The sequence below is a fragment of the Ascaphus truei genome, chromosome 2 (assembly GCF_040206685.1).
Source record: "Ascaphus truei isolate aAscTru1 chromosome 2, aAscTru1.hap1, whole genome shotgun sequence".
Taxonomy (NCBI): domain Eukaryota; kingdom Metazoa; phylum Chordata; class Amphibia; order Anura; family Ascaphidae; genus Ascaphus; species Ascaphus truei.
The window spans coordinates 454766654-454790487 of record NC_134484.1 but is presented as its reverse complement, the minus strand read 5'-3'; the positions used below and the strand labels follow the sequence as shown (position 1 = coordinate 454790487).

The window sequence follows — 23834 nt, the reverse complement described above, 5'->3', positions numbered from 1 at the left end:
CATGTGCACAGCACAAAGCAATAAACTTATTTGTCATTCTGCAAAATATATCCTCAGACTTGTGTTTTTATTCACAACTTTTACAGATCGTGCCCAGAATAGAAACCCAGAAATACCGGAAGATGAGCACCTGAAAAAAACACTCCTCGGTCACTCAAATCTGAGCGCTCGTAAGAATCAAGGTAAAAGGCACCTTTTGAGGAAAGCCTGAGTTTAAAAAGTTGTTTTGAGTGATGTGTAGAGAGATGTGTTTTGAAGGGTGTCTCAATCTGTGTTGACGGGTTAACCTAGCAGTGTCAAATAAGTTTATTTGTCTGTTTCTGTATCCATTTTAAAGTGTTATAGATGTTAAGTTTTATTGGGATTAAGGTGAGAGTCCCGTTAAAAGTTTTGGTGTTTTGGTGATGAAGGTGAGTGTTTGTATGCTTAAGGGATTGTTTTTCAGACTGTCTTGGGTTGTGATAAATATTTTTTGTTGTCTGAGCAGGAAGGGTCCCTGATTGTACATTTGCTCTGTCTTGTCATTAACATACCAAGTGAGTTTATTTATGGATATTTGTTTAGAAGGTCTTATCTGTATCCATGTTATAAAAGTATAAGGTTTATCAGGACTGGGTTGGACCCGCTGAAGTAATTCAAGTGTTTTTCTTGGGTATAGTTATTGTGAAAAAATATGATTGGGGAACAGTCTCGTGACAGGTCCTTATTTGCATATTTTAGAACAATAACATGCCAAAAGAGTTGTACGCAATCAGCTTGCGCTGATTATTGTATCAGGAGTATTGTACAGGTCAATTAAATGTGATTACTGTAACAGGAGAATAATGGGAAACCAAAGTTCTAAAAAATTGCCATTAGAGGTTGTGTGTCTGCAGACAAAAATAATAAAGAATGGATACAGAGAACAAGAAGAGACAATATAAATATGTTTTGTTGGCCAATGAAAAATACATGCAAGTTCAAATGAAAATACACATGCAAGTCCCAGTGAAAAACATGCCACCCCAATGAAAAAAGTTTGTTTGCAATAAATTACTATAGAAGGAAGCGTGAACCTATGAGCAGCCGCACCGGTTTTCTTATTTGTAAGAATGCGAACGCAAGGGCTCATAGTGGAACCTTCCAACTTTCAGTGATCCCTGTGTGTCTGTGGCAGTATAAATCGTTGGATTTTATGAGGTTTTTGTGGATAAGGTCAAGCATGGCAAGCCCGGCTGGCGGACGCCGCAGAAATCAGTTGTGAACGTATAAGCTTTTCCTTCCATTTCCCCACATGCAATAAGTGGTTATAAATCATTTCCTGATATAAACTCAAGTTTCGGTGCCGGCAAGTAAAATTGTTGCGCCCTTAATGGAGAGTGGTTAGATGGATTTGATACCCTAATTAATTTTTCCTGAATGATTACCTGTGTGAAAGATAAACCATGCTAAGTATCACCTGTGTGCACAAATCACCATCCAAAAACTTGCAAGTACGTACGAAAACATGAATATTTTTTTGCTCACAATGAAATCAAAGGTCTGAAAGAAAGAGGATCAGAATCGCAGCAGCACAGAGCGTGCCCCCACTTTTTTCTCCAGCGCGAGGAATGTGCTAAGATACGACAGTTAACTCAAAAGATTCGGAGCATCAGAGTAGTTTTAAAGTCAGGTGATTTATGAGAATAAAGAAAGAGAAGGGAATTTTTAATATAGTTGCAGGGTGAAATTGTTGGGTAATAGGGGAGAAATGTCTTTCTTTTATTTGTTCGTTATTTTTGTGATGTTGTGTGGCTGTGTACTGTATGAGAGAAGTTTTTTGTATTTTGTGTTCTGTATTGTGTGTAACCAATAAAAACACATTTCAATTTTATTTCTATGGGATTAGGATATGTTGGGAATATTTTGTGTTTAAAAATGCGGGTTAAAGCTCATAAGCATTGTTTGAAGTATATTGTATTGTATGTTTTTATGTAAATAACGCCATTAATATGCACAGCGTTTCACAGGAGTGGTGCACGTCGTAATCATATAGGTATCAAATGATAAAGGTAAGAGGTCATGGAATAAGTGATCCAGACATAAAAGTAACAGTTGACCAAAGAGAAGTCCCTGCTCTGAGGAGTTTACAATCTAATTGGTAGGTAGGGAAAGCATACAGAAACAGTAGGATTTGATTAGAAGCCAGGAGAGGAATTTCAGGAGGGGAAACACAGAATCAGAGTTTAAAGAGTAGAGTGATTCTGGCAGCAGTGTTTGGGATAGATAGGAGGGAAGACAGGTGAAAGTCAGGAAGCTGGGATAGCAGGGAATTACAGGTATCAAGATAGGAGAGAATGAGGATCTGAATCAGAGTTTTTAACAGTTGAGTAACAGAGGAACAGGTGTATCTTTGTGATATTGTGGAGGAAAAAGCAACAGTTATAGAAATGTTTTGAATGAAAGAGGAGAATATGAGAGAGGAGTTGGGAGTGACCCCTAAGCAGCGTGCTTAGGCTACTGGATGGAAGATTCAAGAGTAATGTGGAAGGAGATAATAGGGTCAGGTTTGGGAGGAAGTATGAGGAACTCTGTTTTTGCCATGTTAAGTTTAAGGCAAAAAAGGGCCTTCCAGGATGAGATAACAGAGAGACATTCAGAAACTTAGGTTTGTATGGCAGGTGTAAGGTCAGGGATTAAAAAGTAAACGAGGGTGTTGTCAGCATAGTGGTGATATTTAAACCTAAGAGATGTTATTAGGTCACCTAGAGAGAGTGTGTACACAGAAAAGAGAAGATCAAATGCTGCAGAGAGTAATAGGAGCAGAGTGTAATGACCTCTGTCTTGGGCAGCATATAGGTCATCAGTTATTTTAGTGGGAATTATCTCCGTGGAGGGAGCAGTGCAGAAGTCAGATTGTAGAGGGTTAAGGAGAGAATGGGTGTTGAGAAAATGGAGCAAGCAAGAGAATACAAGACAAGTTCAGTAGTTAGAAAGACAGGTAGGGTCAAGCTTGCTATTTTTGAGTCATGGTATAACTATTACATGTTTTAAGGAGAATGGAAATGTAGCAGATTAGAGGGAGAAGAGAAGATCAACAGTGATGGTGACACTCTTTTGAGACAGTGGAAAAAGAGTCAAGGAAAGCAGGAAGAGAGTAGGAAGCGAAGTAGGATAGGAGAAAAAGAGGAAATGTTCTGGTGTATGGATTCAACCTCTTGCTTAAAATAGCCAGAAAAGTCCTGAGGTGAGATGAAGGAAGAGTTAGTGTGGGGTTAGACTTGTGAGTGTTGATTAATGGAGAGAAATAGGTTTGTGTAGCGTGAGAAATGACAGAATTGCAACAGGATAGAATAATTTGGAGTGAATGAAGTCAGTGAAACTATGAAAGTTCAAAACAGAAAGCATTAAAAAGAACTGAGTGTAGGGAAATAGCATGAGCGTGTGAAGTTATTTGTGTGTTAAGAAGTTATATAAACCTTAGCTATATAAAAGCCTGTGGGTTAATTTTTAAGAGGCCATAAAAAATGTAGTTCTTAGGGCTCTGGATAAAGCTCCATGTATTTAAACTTTAAGCGAAAGTTTCAATCTAATAATTATTATTTTTCAGGAAGAAGCCGTGGTGTACCGTTATCTTATCTTTTCAGGGTCAATTGGCGAAACGCCCAGGAACAAAATGGCTTGTCGCCCAGAAACAAGCTTATAAAATAATTTTTTTCTTTAGTCATATGAATATGCAGAGTGTCTTTAAAATTATAAAACTGACCGTGTGCTCAGCACTGTGCAAAGAGATTATATAAAGCAAGACATTAGTGTGAAGTCTTATACAGAATCATTTGTCTATTAACTGAATATGTGATGTATGTTATAACTTTTAACCATTTATTTTTTCCAAAGGTGTCCGTAAGCAGTGGTTATTGTCAAAAATTGCTATGTAATCGAGAATGGGTTTGCCAGGAAGAGGTGAAGTTGGGAGTCACCTCTCATTTGTGGGTGTGTCTTATGCATAGGGTTAAATACAGGGGACACATAGTTGCAAAAGCAGTTACATAAGTGAATAAGGTATGCATTATATACAAGGCATTTCAATTTTTTAGCAGAATAGTTACAGTGGATTGTTTGGGGTAAAAGCCAGATAGGGAGTGGCTAGGGAAATTTGTATGGGTAAAATAATTGCTTAATTGGAAGGGAATATTTTTTCCATGACAGTGGATAGTATTGGGAGAAGAGAGATTGGCCTGTAGTTTGAGACAGTGTTTTTTGTCCCCACTTTTGAAGATTGGGACAAACTCTGGTAGTTTCCCAGGTCTTAGAGATATGGCCTGCAGACAGGATAGAATTAATTATGGAAGCAAGTGGGTTAGGCAAGGGATGAGGCCCCAAAGTTTCAGGAACTTAGATTGTATCAAAGTCAGGTTAACAGTGGCTACTTAGTTTTAATTTGAGGAACATTAATAGGGAATACCTCTGTCTATATGCGGATGCTAAGACAGGAGTAAACACATTGATACAAGAATTTATTCCTAGGTATAAATTATCTCCCTATGAGACACATATGGGATGACTTGTGACTATCAGCAGTCCAAAGGAACGAATTAAGGACCATGTTATTGGTAATAAAACAATAAGTTGTATGCAACTAATACATTTTTTGAGTCTCTCTAGGCAAAGTTGAAAGTGCACCTACTCGAGATGGGGTTAATAGTCACATATTTCCTGCGCAAGCATGCTCTTCATCCCAGGTGAAAAGGCCTAAAGTAATCACCAATACAGCAATTAAAGCGGCAGAGTCATTTTCCTGGACCCACAGCACGTAAAGCTCGTTCCAGCTCCACCAAACGTTCCAGCGCCACCAAAGACCAAAGTCACCTAAAGTACAGCCGCAGCAAGTTAACGTCTTGCCGAGTCAAAACTCTAACCGTTAACCAACGAGGAAAATAAGACACCAGGCTAAGGCCCGGTTTTATCAGAACATTTCATTTTTTCAGAGACTCAATATTTTTATTCTTTAGAGTGTGTTAAGTTACAAATTTAAGGTGTATGTACAATTGAGCCTTGATGGGAGGATTGGTTTCCTGGAAGCGTGGCTTGTGAAAGCTTCTGTATGTGTTTTGGCAGTACTCATCACTCTCTATGTATGTGTCATGTGCAGCAAAACTTTGATCCAGAAGTGTGTTGCACCTCCACCAAAAGGAGGGGGTCACCCAGGAGCATGTGTCAGCCACAAGGAAAGGATCAGAAGTCAGCCATGTTGACCATTGCAGACATCGTCTGTTCTGATATTCTGAGTGAATGATGTATACAATGCGTGCAGGGTGAGGATCATGCATTTAGCTTCCACAGATACCAAACCCCCTCAATTCTCAGTAATAGAATGTTGTGATGATTCTGAAAATATATGGTGATAGAGATAGTGCACATAGGTGTGAAACTGCAACAGTAGATATGTACAGTACTGTACAAAGGTCATTAGACAAGGAGACATGTCCATTTTATCTTCTCCTCAGACAAATGCTTCAGAGACTGCACTGAACTGTAGCATTCCGAGGGTCATAGGCAAAGAATAAATAATGATTTAGTCATGTCCATCGCCTCCTGCCGGACACACACTGAACTGCAACAAAACAAATAATAATTGTGTCTGACCCAAACGAGGTCAGTGCGATCTCAGTGCTGTGAGCTGCATGGTGAGGCTGCGGATGAGGTGCACACTTTTTGGGGGCAATTGCACATAAATCATGCTTTATCTGGATGTGTATTGGTATATTTATCTCAGTTCTCCTCTCTGTTAACTGATTGTAGAGAAGTTGTACACAAAACGCCTAATGACTAATTGAGAGCAGTTGTTTTCTTTCCCCTGGGTTTGCACTTTATTTAGAATAATCTGTTTATTATTAATGGATATCCCTGCAGTGTGTGCTCTTCGCATTTTCCTGCTCATAATCAGCATAAAACATCCAAGGAAATTAGATTGCAAAGGAAGTTGAAATAAAATCATCTATCGTAACATACACAACCTACCATCCCCTACTAAGCAGGCTGTGTAAAGCTATGTGCTTCAATCAAACCATTTGCCTAACACTTGATCATCAGGCATGCTTAGTCACATGCACAAATATAAGAAATAATTTACTCCAATGCATTGCTAATGTACTGTGTATATTTTTTTTTAGCTTTTGAAGTGTAAATAAATACCCTATTAGGCTTCATGTTTAAGCAGAGAGGTGTCTTTTCTCAAGACATGAATTGTTGCTATAAAATACTTCATGCTATTATCTTTTTCTTGACAGTATTAGTCATTATACATAACCACATAGAACACTGTAAAACAAACTTTAAAATCGTATCAAATTGAATGAACATGAAATTAAAATGAGTGAACAATCAATGCCTTAATAATTTGGACACTGGGTTTATAGTTTACAAACACTGTTTATTAAGTTGACAATTGCTGTAACAAAACAGATTTATTTTTTTAACGCAATTGTCAATACATTTATATTCTGATATTTCAAAAGTTAAAAGGACAGTTTACATACATTGGTTTGAACAACGCATTTCTTTACAATTTATAAAATGGGTTATGATGTCACATTAAGAAGCAATGCTTACAATACAGTACATGTTAATAATTATCTACAAAACTATAACAGGAACAAGAGTATTCATAAGTCTACAAGACTTCAGTTATCCAATGAAAACTTTAAAACATTAAGGGGCCTATGCAGAGAGCAGCGCAAACATAAAAATCGCCATTTTTTGCCGAAATTTGGCTAGAGAAAAACAGATAATGCCGAGTGAAGAAAAACGCGCCATTTTTTTTTTATTTGTAAATTGCGCCGCGCGGCTGGCGAGAACCTAAATCTCGCCAATTGTAAAAATGTCCCTATTCAGAAAGGCGCGATCGCCATCTAGTGGCTGTTCGCGCCAATAACATGGAGAGAAATTATACAATTACCTCCGCCAAAAAAAGTTGGCAGGAAGCTGGAGCTCACCGGCGAGAGGGAAAATACAAAAAAAAAACGCTTTTTTTTTCAAACATGTTTCACCAGCGCGCATCTCGCCGGTTGAAACTCTCCATATTCACACATGATTTTAAATGCAGTTTTCGGACCTTTATGCATTTGGAGATAAAATCACGCCATTAAAGTTACAATTTATTGTTATCTCCAATTATTTCCAGCGCTTCTCTCTGCATAGGCCCCTAAATCTGTATTAGATTTGTTCCCAAATGAAAATTTCAAAGGAATGTAATAGTTAAGACAAAATATACATTGGAAAGCACAGAATATTGTTAATACCTGGTGATGACTTGTTATACATGAAGTACAATATACATTTAATTCAACTGTTTTCTAGTACAAATAAAAACACAGAATTGTACACCACAGCATTATTAGACAATACAGCATGCTGCCCACAGCTCAATGTTAATTTGGCATTAACTACTGTACAAGACATAACAACAGTGGACTTTTCACATTTTCTTACAGCTCTAGCTTTGTTCTGACATCAGAAGGTCATTGGGTCAATGACAAAGTTATTAAGACTTTCTGGATGTTACAGTCGTTATGCAAACAAAATCAAGTTGTCTGAAATTGCAATAAGGCACTCCAAATGTTGAGTTGCCATGGTACATGAATTAGCACATTACAATGCTATTATAATAAGTAACCCAATTTAAGGAGCACTTATTGCGCTAACAGTCGAGTGAACATATTATTAATACGATAATAAAACACAAATAGCTACCAACACAACTGTACCTCTAATTGTTACTGTGTCCATCGTTCACTATAATATTAACTATATCCCATTTCTAAAGATTCATAGATTGACAGGAACATGTTCTATTAATCTTTTCCGGTGCAATGTGCATTAAAAGTGAACAAAGCTGTAAATGTATTTCTTTCACATCCATTTGTCAATTTTTTTTTTTTTTAAATCAGGAAACCTTAAGTGCAGATTTGTATGAAATTGTTATACTGCCAGCATGATAGAGCAATAATGTAGAGATGGTACGATGTTTGCATACCTGATTTTCCTGATAAACCTCCTCTCTATTGGGTCATTTAAAATAATGGTGAGGTTTTTGCTCCTTGATAAATTATCCAAATGGGATTTGCATCAATTATGACCATTTTTTTTTCTATCCTATATAAACCACTATTCTTAGGAAGTAACTGAACTAGTAAATATAGTTCTGTATTTTTAATTTTCTTATGTACCGTAGCAATATTTTATCCAGTTACTTTCTTTTAGTTAGAATGTATAATGTATACAAGATGCTGTTTATACACTGTGTTTATACACGCTGTTTGTACAAATAGCCTGTACTCTTTATATGAAGTTGTTCACGTGCATTAGTAAAATGATCACATATAGTGGCAATAAAGATATGATAGGTTGTGAAATAAAGGAAAAAGACCCCCCAAAAAACAACTAAACAGGGTTTTACGTGAAAGAATTATTACCTAACATAAATAGGGAGTAACCGATACACACTCACTACACAAAAACTGTGTTTTGAAGTTTTGGTTGCATAGACCAGTGGTTGTCAATCTTTAAAGAGTTGCAGAACTTTTTAAGAATGTATGAAACCCCAATCTATCTATAATATGTCTATCTATAACATCTTCTATTGCTCTAATATGGATTAATATGAGCTCTTTTCATTTATAATATATGGGGGGGGGGGGGTTATGTAAATTTCTGCACAGCCTGGGTTAAAAAAAAGTGCATTGCCAGCAACCCTTCTTGTTTATATACCTTTTTCATATTAACACTTTTGTCTTCCACATTCTTAAGAATCAACTACATGATATCCTATTGCAAGGAATATTTTGACGGATAGTGGCTAATATAATGTCATATACTGTATGTGACGATGACCCCATTATTACACATGCTGGCATGATATTTTGTAGTTGTGACATCTTGTGCCAACATTATAAGTGAATCATATGCTTAGATTATCACATTTGAGACTATGGATATTTCAGATCTCTCAGAGACAGGTAAATCGTTACATAAACAATAGCAATGCACCAATTTCTGATAAACAGAGTAATTATTAATTGCATGATCATTTACGGCGTTGCAGGCTCACTGAATTGTTTCATTACCTACCGTTTATTATCAGTTCAGTCTTCTAGGGAGACTTTACAAAATTGAGACATTTGTTTTAATATATATACTGCATTTTTAACTGTGTAATAAACTCTAAATTAGCTCCAACCAGTATTTATATTTATACTGCTGTGTGTCTGTTAACATAACTGTTATCTTTAATAAAGTACACTAAGCAAAAAAAGTTGTCTCTAAGGAAACACAAGGATTATTAACAAATAGAGGGGAAAAAGATAGAGTCCCCCTTTGGCTGCAGTTCAAAAATACCCCAGAGTAAGGATACAATTTACCTTTTATCACTAGTGGTACATTTACACCAGTTCCCTGCTTGCACCTACCCCTTGGTTCTAATGTACTTCTCATACATTTTGTTTGAGCCGGATCTCTGCCCCCTTTGGGGTTTTCTCTCTACATGGATTATTAACTAACTTTTCACGCAAAATATGTTTTATATTTTTTTCCAATGGACATGCTACAACTTGACAAACATTTAATCACAATGACTGAATACTGGTTTAGTTAATACAGGTTCAACAATTAGTACAATTATCAATTGCTGTACATTTGTGCCCAGATAACATAGTTTGAAGGCAGAAAAAAACAAAAGGGAAAAACATTTTTGGTCTAGTTTAGGCCACTCAGTTAAATTAGCAAGCACGTGGTTACACCTCCCCAAAAAACACCACTGTTACGACACTACAGCCTCAACATCTTGGCATTACCCACTACAACTAATGACTTAACTATGGCAAATAATATTCATTCCCATGTGAGCGCTTCTCTAACCAGGCATGCTTAGCACAACAATAAACTGAGCAGAGGGTTTAGATATTTACATAGCATTGTTCTTTTCCTGGTGTTTAAAATCTGTTGTGCCAATGACGTGAAGAAAGCATTATGTTGTTTAGTATGTTAATATCTAGTGTCATCTGCTATTTACAGTAGCATTGAGCTTGAATGTTTACAAATCTTGCCAGCTTTTTCCCTTTTGGTGGGATACAGGGCATTGGGATATTTTGCACCCACACTGCCATTGAATCCGGTGGAAAATGTGATCATTTGCATTAAACAGGAAATCGTCGGTTATCTAGGTGAAAACGCGCTACATCTGTACATGCATTGTAAAGTCTTATAAAAAAATTAATTTTTGTCAGAAAATAGGAATACTTGTTAAATTATCTCTTTAATAACTTTCACGGATATCTAAATTATACTGTTGACTCTGTATATGGCCATACTGTATACTTGACACATCATTGTATATAGTATATGTAGCTATGTACTGTGTGATAAAAAACATTAAAGGTGCAGTGCACTTCTCAAACATTTAAAAATTCACATTTTTGCTTATGTAGCATTTCTTTACAAATATTTATTTGCAGTATACAATGAATCATGCCCATAATTTATATCTTTTGGCACTCCATAGATATCTGCTTGTACGTGAAGACATTTTGAAATGGCGGAATTTTGCTCTACTAGAATAGGTATATGGTCTGTAGAATGAAATACTTATTTTAGGATTTCTAATAAGAAAATATCTCATTAGAAAGAGATCCCAATTCTGTATATTTTAGTTAGAAACTTGATTTCCTTTTAGTCGCCCTTAAGGTTTTTGTCACCAGGCATGTAATGCAAAATTCCAAAGGGCCGTCTTACAAACGCACAACACACCTTCAATCATTCTCTTACATACGGTATATGTTATTGGAATATAAATTCTTACTCCTTTCTAACAACATCAATTCTTCTGATTGACAAATAAAAAATAAACCTGAATAAAATTGCAATGTATATAAACAGTTACTTCCATACCTACTCTCATGAAAAGGCACTTGAGGGACCTCTGCAGGTGAGAAAATGAGACTTTTGGAATGTGATGAGAATTTTGGAATGTGATGATTTTGGAATGGGATGAGATTTTTGGAATGTGATGATTTCGGAATGGGATGAGAATTTTGGAATGTGATGATTTTGGAATGTGATGAGAATTTTGGAATGTGATGATTTTGGAATGGGATGAGATTTTTGGAATGTGATGATTTCGGAATGGGATGAGAATTTTGGAATGTGATGATTTTGGAATGGGATGAGGATTTGGGAATGGGATGAGGATTTTGGAATGGGATGATGATATTAGAATGGGATGATGATGATTTTGGAATTGAATGATGATTTTGGGATGGGATGATGATTTTGGAATGGGATGAGGATTTGGGAATGGGATGAGGATTTGGGAATGGAATGAGGATTTGGGAATGAGATGAGGATTTGGGAATGGGATGAGGATTTGGGAATGGGATGAGGATTTGGGAATGGGATGAGGATTTTGGAATGGGATGAGGATTTGGGAATGGGATGCGGATTTGGGAATGGGATGCGGATTTGGGAATGGGATGAGGATTTGGGAATAGTATGAGGATTTGGGAATGGGATGAGGATTTTGAAATGGTATGAGGATTTGGGAATGGGATGAGGATTTTGGAATGGGATGAGGATTTGGGAATGGGATGAGGCTTTTGGAATGGGATGAGGCTTTTTGAATGGGATGCAGATTTTGGAATGGGATGAGGAAAATGGTGAAAATCTGATGGCTACCTGGGGTTTATACAGCAGTAACATTTAGAGTTGCTTTTGATTTATTTTTCCACATTTAGCAGATGTTAGGCTGTGGCGTTCAGAAATCTAACCATGACCTTATGAAAGCCGTCAAATGGAAAGTAGATTAAACTGAACCGTTTTTGTTTTCTTATGCACCCGGTAATAAAGAATCTGCATCCATTTAGGATTGTTTTTAGCAGCTGTCTTGGCAAAATACAGTGTTAATGTGGATTAATTGTAACTGTTAATATTTTGACAACATGGCTCAACATTTTTTGGCACAAAACAAAATACAGTCGCTGAGTAGTATTACATACCTAAAATCTTTACAATCTGAAAACAATTATATTATGATTGCTGATGTATAATGTTCACTATATACAGTCTGCATTTACTATACACGTTCTGCATTTAAAGAGGCTTTGCCTTGGTTCCTTCATTCACAAAAATAGCTGCATTGTCTTTAAAGTAGTTTACATTCTAAGAACCAAAGGCATACACTGTATATTATGGCACCAGAATCACTGCTTTTAGACATTATATTGTGTTATATATATATACTGTATGTGTGAGTGTATAATTTAAAAAAAAATCAAGCTAAATTATACATACAGCAGATTTATCATAAGTATCCAGTTTAAATTGTTGACGCATGTTATTTACTATTTAAAGTTAAACTAGATCTTCTAAAGTTGAGATCAGAGTTAATTGACATCATAGCAGTTTGACATAAGAAAATACTGTATGTACCATGTGTTGCTCTGATTACAAGGCAATGTTAAATAGGACTGTCACAAAAAAAGGCATTAACATGTTTTTTTTGTTAGTTTGTTAAAAAAATATCCATTGACAGTAGATTTGTTTTGTATTACATTTTATGATCCTTTCCAGTGTTGTCGTCTGAACATGTGACCTTTACGCCCAAGGCAATGGTTATGCAATGCTGGCGTAACTTTGCATCACTGGATAAAAATATTATTAAGACACTATCACTATGCTTATAGTATGTGTGTTAGAACCTCTGCAGAAAGACCCTGCAGCCACTAATGTACTCAGTGCAACCTACATGTATACACAGTACATTTTCTATGTTAGATCAATACTTTCACATTTTAAATTAATTTACAGTACACAAAAAGTCCAATTGTAATTAAACAATGGACATACTTAAAAAAAAAAAATATTCTTTCCTAAATATCTAATATACGTTGCCCCATATGTAGTATGACAATGTAAACAAACATAGTATTTGTCCACATTAGTCTTCTGTCAGACTACAGTACAGGTCAATTGCTTCCAAAACTTCCTCCTTTGCGAAATTAAATTATGGTTTTCTCAACAACCAGCTACTGAAAGACTCCAGGAGACATAGCTATACCTATACAATAATACTATATTGGAATAGATGGGTTATGTTGTGTACTTTGTACTATTGAATACACCCACTACCAAAATAACACCTCTCTGAAGAACTATTGGTCACAACTGCACAGCAATCACTACTACTTCCGGCTGGCAATGGATGGATGTGACCGACTGGATATGTTCCTTTCTCTCATGGAATAAATGTAAAATTGAACTCCTATTTTCTATAATAAATCCTTAACTTAGTTCTACTAAACATCCCAAGCCAAGAGGCTTTTTTCTGACCTGCATTTTCATTCGGAATGAAATAAAAATGTAAAAATAGAAAACAAGGTTTTGATGTGCGATATGTTGTGTATGTGTTAATGTTTAAATGTGGTTATGCCATTTGGGAGCTCATGTTGCCAGGTTCTCTGCATTTATGCTGGACATCCGAATCTGTGAACTGCTCTTGCTCAGAATGGACAGTTGCGTCCCCCCGTTCACTCCGCTGCTCGCCAGAGACGGGTGACGATGTTTGAAATCCACAGCAAAATACCGGTTGACTTTCCAACTCCGCCATTTCCTCTTTATTTCTGATTGCACCTTTAGGGAGAAACTTTAAAAGGTCATTTTTGTATGTACTTTGTTGCTATAGTACACGCCGATAAACAAACAAACAAACATACATTAGTAAATGTACACACTATTATTCTAGAACTAGTAGAAGAGATGGGCGAAACTGTCAAAATCCGATCCGTAAAATTCCCGCACTGGTTTAACCAAAATACACTCCGCACATGGAAATCCGAAGGTGGATTGAGCACTAAATCGCCCAAATCTGTCACCGGATCAGTTACACCCAGTATTTTTACAAATCCGCTTGCATATTCCGAATCCTTGAAATATGGCAAAAGGGAGAGAGAGATCTATATTCTCTAGAGTCTGAAGTTCTATACTGTATATATCTCCAACCCTCCCCCACCCATAACATATAGAGAGACACCTGAGCTAAAAAAGGAGAACACCTTAGATACAGTAATGAGATATACAAACTATTTTTTAATGACTCACATACCACACTTCCTACAAGGATTTCTATAAGGACTATACTGACAAGTCTAAGGCACCTTTTTAGGAATGGGATACTGATGCCAGGCCAAAAAGCATTAGAACCCACAACCTTTGCTATCCTGGGCAGCTGCTCTAGCAGTGTGTGCTTAACCAGCCGATGAGTAGCACCACTGTCACAGCATACTGTTGAACTCTACTGCTCACACCTGTATCTAATCCAGCATATCTCACAGGTATATCAGGTGTGCTCCTTTTTGTGCACAAGGGACATTGAACTGGAAACCAGGAAGTGGTAGTAGTCTGCATTTAAAGGCAGCCAAGGGGAGGGGGATACATGTGTGAACCCCCCTCTATTTCTCTCTCTATTCATACCCCCCCACACACACTAACTGCCATATTTCAGGGATTTGAAATCCACAATTGAATTTGTAAAAATCAAATATTTTGATTTGGATATATTTGGATTTTCAGTGATAGAAAAAAAATGAAAAAAAGATCTGCCTTTCTTAGACAGACCCCGGAAATCCGCAGCTGAAAAGAACTTGCAAATCTATAGCGGATACAAATTTCTGCAAATGTTTTGCCCATCTGTAACTATCTATCCAAACATATACTACTACTGTGTCTGCAATATCTCTCTGTACAGCGCTACGTAAAACTAGCAGCGCTATATAAGAACAAACACTTATTATTATTACCAAAAACTATTTCAATTTAACTATCTACAGCATCATTAAATAATTGAGTGCAATTCATAGCAAGGTGAACTTTAAAATTAATCATTAGTATTCTTTCAATTTTGTGTCATTTCTTGTCCTACTTGCCAAGGTATTTATATTATGTAGCATATGTTCCCCCAACCCCTGGGAGATATGGCAGCTACAGTGTATGAGCTGCTTTGCCTGGAGGCCTGAGCCTCCGCTGCTGGGAGCCTGGGGTGTATCTGAGAAGGTAATCGGTAGCGCCACCACCTGTACACGATCCTACTATGTAGAATAACCAGTTACAGGAACCCCATACAATAAAACACACGCTGGTACGTATAACAGTTTTACTGCATATGAAACAATACTGAACATATGTATACACAGTTCCCCACACCTGGACACACAAGACCGTGCCCTCCAGTAACCACCAACCCGGTGTCCACACACTGTTGATATAGTCCCACAAAGTCCTGAGGGGCCCTCTGGCACCCAATCACTCTGGTGTCCACGAGTAATAACACCCACCCAAATGTGTAAGACAGCGCTGCCCCCTTTAACGTGTTTATAGTTGGTGCATTTGTAGTACCGGCCGGGTGCTCCGTCACCCAATAACGCCACACAAAAGGATAGGATCCAGCAATGGCGGTGATCGGCGATGACGTCCGCCTCCTCGTGGAGTGACTTCCCGTAAGGGGTGTATCACCTTTGCTGATAGTCTCTTGTATGGTGGTCTGGTCCCAGACCACCGGATCACCAGTCTGCAGCCACATCCTGTCTGTGTCACTGAACTGGGGTGCTAAGTGGGCAATGTCCCTATCTGAGGGCAAGTGCCTAGTGCAGCCCCAATCTATGTGGGAGCAGTGCAGGGGTCATGGATAATCTGCACATGCACACCCTACCCCTTCCTCATCCCAGCTCCGACTCGCATGCTCCTCTGTGCGCAAAATGTATCTTTCCTCCGAGCAGGGGATCCGGGCAGCCCTATAGGCTGATTGCGCGCCATGTGACTGCAGCCCCTCTAGCTGCTAGGAACTGTAGTCCCGGCAAGGGACTTTCCTGCTATGCTGTCTTGCACCTAGCACTGCGCATGCGTGATTGCAGTCAAGATGGCGGCGTCCTGCAAGGGGAGCCACCGGTAGCCTCAGACGATCAAGTCGCCTACCGCAACCACCCTATATTCTCCCCCAACCTCCCTGACAGGCGCAGCTGCAGCCAGAGTTAGGGGGCAGATGGGGACAAGGGGGGACCCATGCTATACTCTCCCCCTGGTGAAAAACCCCAACATCCCCACTTGGGCACAGTGTAACACATAATATAACCACACAATGCGTTATATAATAAAAATGCCGTTTCAGGGATACAACTTATCACATTAATCGGCTTTATATACATCTCGGTAAACATGACTATGACTGACTTAATCTTACTATGAGTCCACTGCTTAGCCTCATAGTGGGGTGCCATAGTTTGTGTCGTAGGTTACTTGGTCTGCTGGCTTCTTGTAAGGAATCCACTACTGGCTTTGACTGCAGCCTTACAGACCTGTGCAGTTGTAAGCTTCCTCTGGCAATATATGGCACAGGTGCTGCCTCTCATTGCAGCTTCTGCCCTGTGCTCTTTCATTGGAGGAATTCTCACACACCCTCCTCCTGTGATTGGATCTCCGCCCTTTATATTCTAGGCGTTGGCTCTGAACCAGCGCCGAGCATAACTATTCATATCTCTATGTTACTGACTCTGCCACAAACCACCCCAGGCCTCTCTCCTAGTGTTCTTACCTTCAAGTTCCTGAGTATCCAGAGGCCTGGTCCTGGACGTCTGTGCTGAAGCGTTGTTGCCAGCACTGGCCTGCTGCTATCTCCTTGCAGTGGCCTACCCTGGACGTCTGTGCTGAAGCGTTGATGCCAGCACTGGTACTGCTGCATTCCCTCCTAGCAGTGGCTACCCTTCCTTTCCTGCGGCCTGCTGCTATATCCTTGCAGTGGCCTGCCCTGGACGTCTGTGCTGAAGCGTTGATGCCAGCACTGGCCTGCTGCTATTCTCCTGCAGTGGCCTACCCGGGACGTCTGTGCTGAAGCGTGTTGCCAGCACCGGTACCTGCTGCATTCCCTCCTAGCAGTGGCTACCCTTCCTTTCCTGCGGCTTGCTGCGATCCTCTTGCAGTGACCTGCCTTGGACTTCTGCGCTGAAGTGTTGGTTCTTCCCGACGCTGCCCTGCGGTGAACTTCGTCCAGCCTGCTGTCTCCTCCTGCTGAGATCGGCGTCATGGGCCGAGGCCGCTCCTCGCGCAGAAGCCACCCCCGCACTCACGCTCCTAAGCTGAAGCGGGGATCTCCTGACTTCCTGTTGCCGAACTCCTGCTTCATTAACGACGATGCTGCCTTCTCCAATCCTGACCCTGCGATGTACGACTACGAACTGCGCACTCCGGATCAGTCTGCGTGGACTAAGGTCGGTGATTATATAACCCCACCTCAGCCCCGCGGTCCGGTCCCGGTTTGTGGCGAGCATCGGCGTAACACTTCTGCAGAGCCCTTCTTCGACTCCCTCTGGGAAATAATCATCATAGTCCTGAGAATCAGCCTCTCCCATGGGGGGTACTAATGCCTCTGTAAAGTCTCTTTGTGGTACAAAGCAGGGACTTCTTGGGTCCAAAGGTTGGCTCATTGGAGCCACCGGAGAAGGAATTTGTCGTCTGGGCCCCTTACCCATAGCTCCTCCGGGAGGTGCCCCATGTTTTCGAAGTATCCTTTGAGATGGTCCCTCCATAGCATCATCTATGGTTTCATTCACTCTTTCTTCGTTGTCCATAGAATCCTCGGTGGTCTCATTTATAGTTTCTTCATTGTCTCCCAATCTTGCTGGCTCACCGTCCAGAGGTGTAGCCGGTATCTCTGTGTCATCATCCTCCACTTGTGGGATAGGTAGGAGATGATTCCTGTGCTAGACCCTTATCCGGCCATCCACGTCTTTTATGTGGTAGACTGGGAAGCCCGGCATATGTGACTCAACTTTGAACACTCCGTCTCACCAACGGTCAGTGAATTTCTGCCCCGGGATTCCGAGGTTGCGGAGAAGCATGGCGTCTCAAGGACAAATTTCCTGATGTCTTACCTTATGGTCATATCATCTTTTATTGTCAGCGTTTAGCTGAGAGGAGGACTTTTCAGCTAACTGATAAGCCTGTTGCAAGCTTTCCTGGAGCTGTTGCACATATCTGAAGTGCGTCGTATTGTGTACTCCATCTATTGATACTCTCAGACGCACGTCTACTGGCAGCCGGGCTTCTCGATCGAACATGAGGAAGTAAGGCGAGAATCCCGTAGACAAGTGGCGGGTACAATTGTGGGTTGATGTACCAGTTGATGTACCAGTTGATGTACCAGTGTTTCCACATGATTACTCCATTCACTTTTCTGAGCACCTTTCAGGGTACCGAGCATATCGAGGAGAGTCCTGTTAAATCACTCCGGCAAAGCATCTCCCTCCAGATGGTGCGGGGTCGTTCAGGACTTATTGATGTTGAGGAGTTTGAGAGTAAACTCATCAGGGAGTTACTCAAAGTCCCGGCCTTGGTCTGAATGTAGGAAGTTGGGTAGGCCATAGTACACGAAGTATCATTCCCACAGGATCTTCGCCACCGCGATGGCCTTCTGGTCTTTAGTGGGGAAAGCTTGAGCGTAGCGTGTGTAATGGTCCGTGATGACCAACACGTTACCGATGCCTCGGGCGTCTGGTTCAATGCATAGGAAATCCATACATACCAGGTCGATGGGACCTGAGCTCTTTAGATGAGCCATTGGTGTGGCTCTGGTGGGCAGGGTCTTGCACTGAACGCACCATGAGCAGCGGTGGCAGTGTCGTTCTACTGACTCTTGCATCCGTGGCCAGAAGAACCGGTTTCGTATCAGCCCAAAGGTCTTCTCTACGCCAAGGTGGCTGTGTTCGTCGTGCAGTATCGCGACCATATTGATTGGGACACGTTTCAGTATTGCAGGCTTGTTTCTCTGGATGGCCTGGCGGATAATGCCAGCCACTTGATCCCGCATTGGATATTACACCATATATTTCTATGCAATGATTTTGTCGTGGGTGATATTCATCCCTTCGGGGTCACATTAGGTGGCCGGAATGGCCTTGGATTGGCATCCCAAGGAATCACAGTAAAAACAGATAAAACGGCGCCTAAAGGAAATAAAAATCTGACCAAATAAAGTCCAATTCAAAAGGCTGGGATGAGTTCCATGGAAGTGTCCTCAATGTAATCTCAGACAAACAAACATGTAAGACGACAACCTTCTTTGTCTGAGTCACTTTCCTCCAGAGCAAATGGTACCGACCTTCTGACCAGTATGGCCACTCCTCTTTTCTTCACACGTGCTGATGCAAAGAACACTGAAGAGGAGGTTCTGTCTCAAAATCCGGGTTGATCTTGTTTCCTGAAATGAGTTCGCGTCTGACGGCATCCCTGCGCTTCTTATGAGAGTTGGAGGGTGGAGAGTAAGAGACAGGAGGTAGCAGCACTGGTGTTCAGAGCCAACTCTGCATCCTGGCGTTCCACATGGAGACCGGATGAAACAGGGAACCAACACTGCAGCTTGGAGAGGACTTTGTTCCCTTACCATCTGCTATTTTGTAAGTAGCTGTCTTTGTTTTGCGCTGTAGCCTAATACAAACGTACGTCACCATACCTGCCTCTCTGTTTATTCTACAGGGCTTTTCATGAACTTGGTAATCTATTATTGCTGAAATCATTGTGGTGTCCCTATGTATTAACTTAATCATAGTTAAATTTAACTGTATTTGCGCCTGTGTTTCTCTTCTTCCCTATTTACCCTTAACTATTGTGTATAGTTAGTACACTGTGGCAGCATTTATTGTTACCTTCTAACACTTATTTTGTTACAATTTGCGCACGTAATAATTTTTTCTTGGCTATATATATGTAGCCAGGACCCTTTTTGCCATAAATGGTTGTTGTGGGGGGGGGGGAGAGGTTGCACCTAAGGAACGCTCCGATAACGGAGGTTCCGCGTAGAGGGAGCCGCCATGTTGAGTTTGGCGCAGGTGCAGGGCAAGGTGAGAAAAGCCCGCGAAGGAGGAGAGCTCGGATACGAGGGAGATTAGGGAACTACGGGTTCCAGCAGCCCCGCGGGTCCCCGTGACATGCAAGGACCAATCAGGTGCGGGGAGGAGAGGAAAAGGAAGTAGGGGCGCACACCTTTTGGTCAGAGCTGGCAATAGGAGGAAGGAGAAGCAGCTGCGGTGTAGGGAGGCAGTCCGCCCCTACCTAGGCCTCATGCCCCATGCCCAGTTAGGCCCTGAGCCCCAGTAGTGTAGAGCGGAGTTAGGGACTGGCCAGAGATAGGTTCCGGATTCCCCTTATTTGCTAAGTGATCGCTACCATGACAGTTCTAACCGGCGGGAGGTCTGGGCTCAGACCCCGCTACTCAGTTGCTGCGTGTCTGGGTGGGATTGCCCCGGGCATCTACACAAGTGCTGCGTGTCTGGGTGGGATCTCCCCAGACACACACAGGTGACGTCATCTAGGCCCACGCTGATCCTTTGTGAAGACTGTTGCAGGACCGGGTACTGGAGTGCCCGGCAGGTAAACGTCAAGTGCACCAACGGTACCATCACTCACTCAGGACATGGTGGCTGTGCAGTCACATACATATACATTCACTGTCTCACTTAAGGGTGGGGGGGACTTATTGCAACAGGGAACTGGACACGGGGTGGGATCACCCGGTGAAGGGAAGGGGAGAGTGAGCGTTCGGCAGGACGCTGAGTGTAGTGTCCTCTCCAAGAGAGACACCAGTTTATGATAAGAATAAGAGAGAGGTTGTGTCATTGAGTTCGTGCAAGTAAAGTTAATTGATTAAGGTATACTGCTCTGTGTGTGTTCATGTACATAAGTTCCTGCGATGAACCACTTCCCCTTGGGCGGAAGCTGTCGCAGGTGGAGGCGCTGCACCAAGTTATACGTATTGTACATACCCCAGGCTCTCCGTGGCAGAAGCTCAGGCCCTGTGAGCTTACAGGTTATACAGCATATGGTAGTGGTCTGTGTTCGCTACGAACCAGGGCTACACATTATATATATATATATACCATAATACTGAGTTAAGTTATGGTGAGTAAAATAAGTGACAAAAACCCTCCACAGGAAAGCAAATATGCAAATACAACTGTATGCTCATCTGCACGTCTTAGGCAGGTCTGCAACCTGAAAGGCGGGGTTGCAGACCTGCCTAAGACGTGCAGATGAGCATACAGTTGTATATATATATATATATATATATATATATATATATATAAGTTGCTAAAAACAACTTTTCTTGGCTACTTAAAAGGGATAGATAAAGGTTCATACATGAGAGTGTCCATTTATCCACTGGAATAGTCTTGCTTAACCATAGTATAGAGGTACAGGTATATATATACTGTATTTTGTATACTGTATTTTCTGTGCTTGCCACCAACTAGATAGATAGATAGATAGATAGATAGATAGATAGATAGATAGATAGATAGATAGATAGATAGATAGATAGATAGATAGATAGATAGATAGATAGACAGTATACAAAATAAAGTATATATATATGTACCCGTACCTCTTTACTATGGTTAAGCAAGACTATTCCAGTGGATAAATGGACACTCATATATGCACCTTAACCTATCCTTTTTTAGTAGCTAAGAGAAGTTGCTTCACAGTCCCAGCAAGCAGTTAGCAACATATCTGCATGTAGCCCTAATCCCCATATTACAGTAAGTGCGGGTCCTAATTTGCAGGACAACTGAATTGGTTCATTTTAAAGATACTTAATTATGTATGAATTAGCATGGTTAGTATGCAAACATAGCCTATAATAAAAAATAAAGTAAAAGATATCTTACCTCCCCATTCAGGAAACAATAGAGGACAGCAACAACAAAACCCTTTCGAAGAGAGACAAAACAAAATATTATTGTAGGTTTATGGTAAATTACATGCAACACAGTCGCGGTGGCCAACTCCAGTCCTCAAGGGCCACCAACAGGTCAGGTTTTTGGGATATATCATCATCAGCACAGGTGGATCAATCAGTTGTTCAGTCATAATGACTGAGCCACTGATTTTGCCACCTATGCTGAAGCAGGGATATCCTGAAAACCTGACCGGTTGGTGGCCCTTGAGGACTGGAGTTAGCCACCCCTCTGCCATAGAGTAATTACTATGCTCTGAAGAATTCTTTATGGGTTACTTACCTGGAAAGATCCCAGACCCAACTCAAACACTAGCCTCTCCCGTTTGCTGACATTCTCAGGTGAAAAGGCAAAGACGGTGTAGTGGATTCCAAACAATGGGATAAGCAACAATGTAGACCGAGCCAACCTCCTGTCACAGTAAATGATGTCAGTGTTAGAATGTAATCATCTTTAACCTACAGTATACAATCTAAAACAAACTTCACACTCATTTTAATAAATAATTGTTGCATTCCTAGTGTTTTCTTACAGTATCATCCAGTAGATTGAGATGTCACTTATATGTATCTTATATGTTCTTTTTAATGTGTTTTTTTTCTCACAATTGTGAACAGTTTCTTCTCTTTGCATTCCTAACACAATCTTTATAATGCATTCAATAATGTAACATGTTTCTAACTATACCATTTCAAGTACAATATGAAACAGATTATACAATATATACAGTACATGCAGTAAGTGTTAAATTTTGCTAAATGTCTCCCAATACAAGGAGCTTCCTTTGCTACAGTAGCATATCAATGGTTAATTTTTACACTGGGTCTTTCAGAAAGCAGAACATGTTCTTGAACTTTTAAGTACATCGTTGTGTCTAACAAGCTAGTTGTTGTCCTATCTACATGTATGAAACATGACATATTATTACTGAGGGTAGGAGAGAACTACTGCCCAATTGCAACGTTGCAATAGAAACAGCTCAAAATTGTTTATGAATGTGATAATCGATTTCTGGTTTCCCAAAAATAAAGAAGTCTAGAGCTATAATGTAGGAAAGTAATACTGAACATGTCCATACAAATAACATACTGTATACTGTACGATCATATCTTAAATCTTGAACATCAAAGACATGTAATGTCGTAAAAAAGAAAAGATAAGACACTCTTATCCAGTGCATTGGTTTTTTGTTTTTGTTTTCTTTAAACCTGCCACCAAACTCCAAGTCATCAGCATGATAATGTTCCAGTTCAGGTTTTGTATTTTAGTTTCTTGCCTGTCAGTGACATTTCTACAGTACTGTACATTAAGTAGGAAGAGAGGCTGGCCTCGATTTTTGCCTCGCTAGTACAGTTCTTCAGAATTTTTGAATCAACCTCTTATGCTTTGAAGGTTTTTTACACTATAATCACATATATGTAGTGATCTCTTGTTGATATGGTGATTACATACAGTACATTCATTGTATTTTGTCTCATTGGCCTTTACATGCTGCCATAATAAGTGACTACCCTTTTCACCGACCAACACACATTTAGAATCCTTTGAAGTACAGTCATCATTACTTTTCAATGTTCTCTGTACTGCTGTTCTATAGCTGTGTTCACATGTGCTTGTTACACTAAGGAGTCTACGGGTATTTACCAAAGTATTCAACTAAACAATTGAGGGTCTTCTTTGAGACAGAAATTCTGGTGTAAAAATTGACCCGATTGGGCAGTAAGGGCTTATGTGGTATATTTAAATGCCCCACGTCACGTGACCGTGGGAATAAAATGCACAGGAGATACCAGTCGCCCATAACAAGGCCTGTGTATCAGGAAGCAGGGGGTCCAGAGACCACAAATCAACAAGGTTCGGCTCCGCAGACCCACTGCTAAAATACATTAGTATTACATTTTATATTAAAAAAAATTGATCTCTAGTGAGATTTGTGGAGGGAGATGCGGTTCTCTCTCTGCAGCAGAAAGAAATCGTCGGTAAGGCCTTTTCAGAGAGGTGATCATCACGTCACTGGCTACTCGCCAGTTTTGCAAATCTTGCTAT

At 40.3% G+C, this 23834-nt stretch overlaps 1 protein-coding gene across 5 annotated transcripts in view; it reads right to left on the bottom strand.

Moving 5' to 3' along the window:
• Positions 1 to 6398: 6398 nt before the first annotated feature.
• Positions 6399 to 23834, bottom strand: part of ADCYAP1R1 (ADCYAP receptor type I) — a 373008-nt gene continuing 355572 nt past the window's right edge. For 2 of the 5 annotated variants that reach the window (XM_075587966.1, XM_075587968.1), the window contains 3 exons: positions 22071 to 22200; positions 21720 to 21761; positions 6399 to 13651 (listed from right to left, as the gene is read on the bottom strand). In XM_075587966.1, the coding sequence (XP_075444081.1) occupies positions 13433 to 13651; positions 21720 to 21761; positions 22071 to 22200 (391 nt within the window). In that variant the 3' untranslated portion in view covers positions 6399 to 13432. The remainder of the gene's footprint in view (positions 13652 to 21719; positions 21762 to 22070; positions 22201 to 23834) is intronic. The other 3 variants (XM_075587967.1, XM_075587969.1, XM_075587971.1) reach the window with 3 other exon arrangements.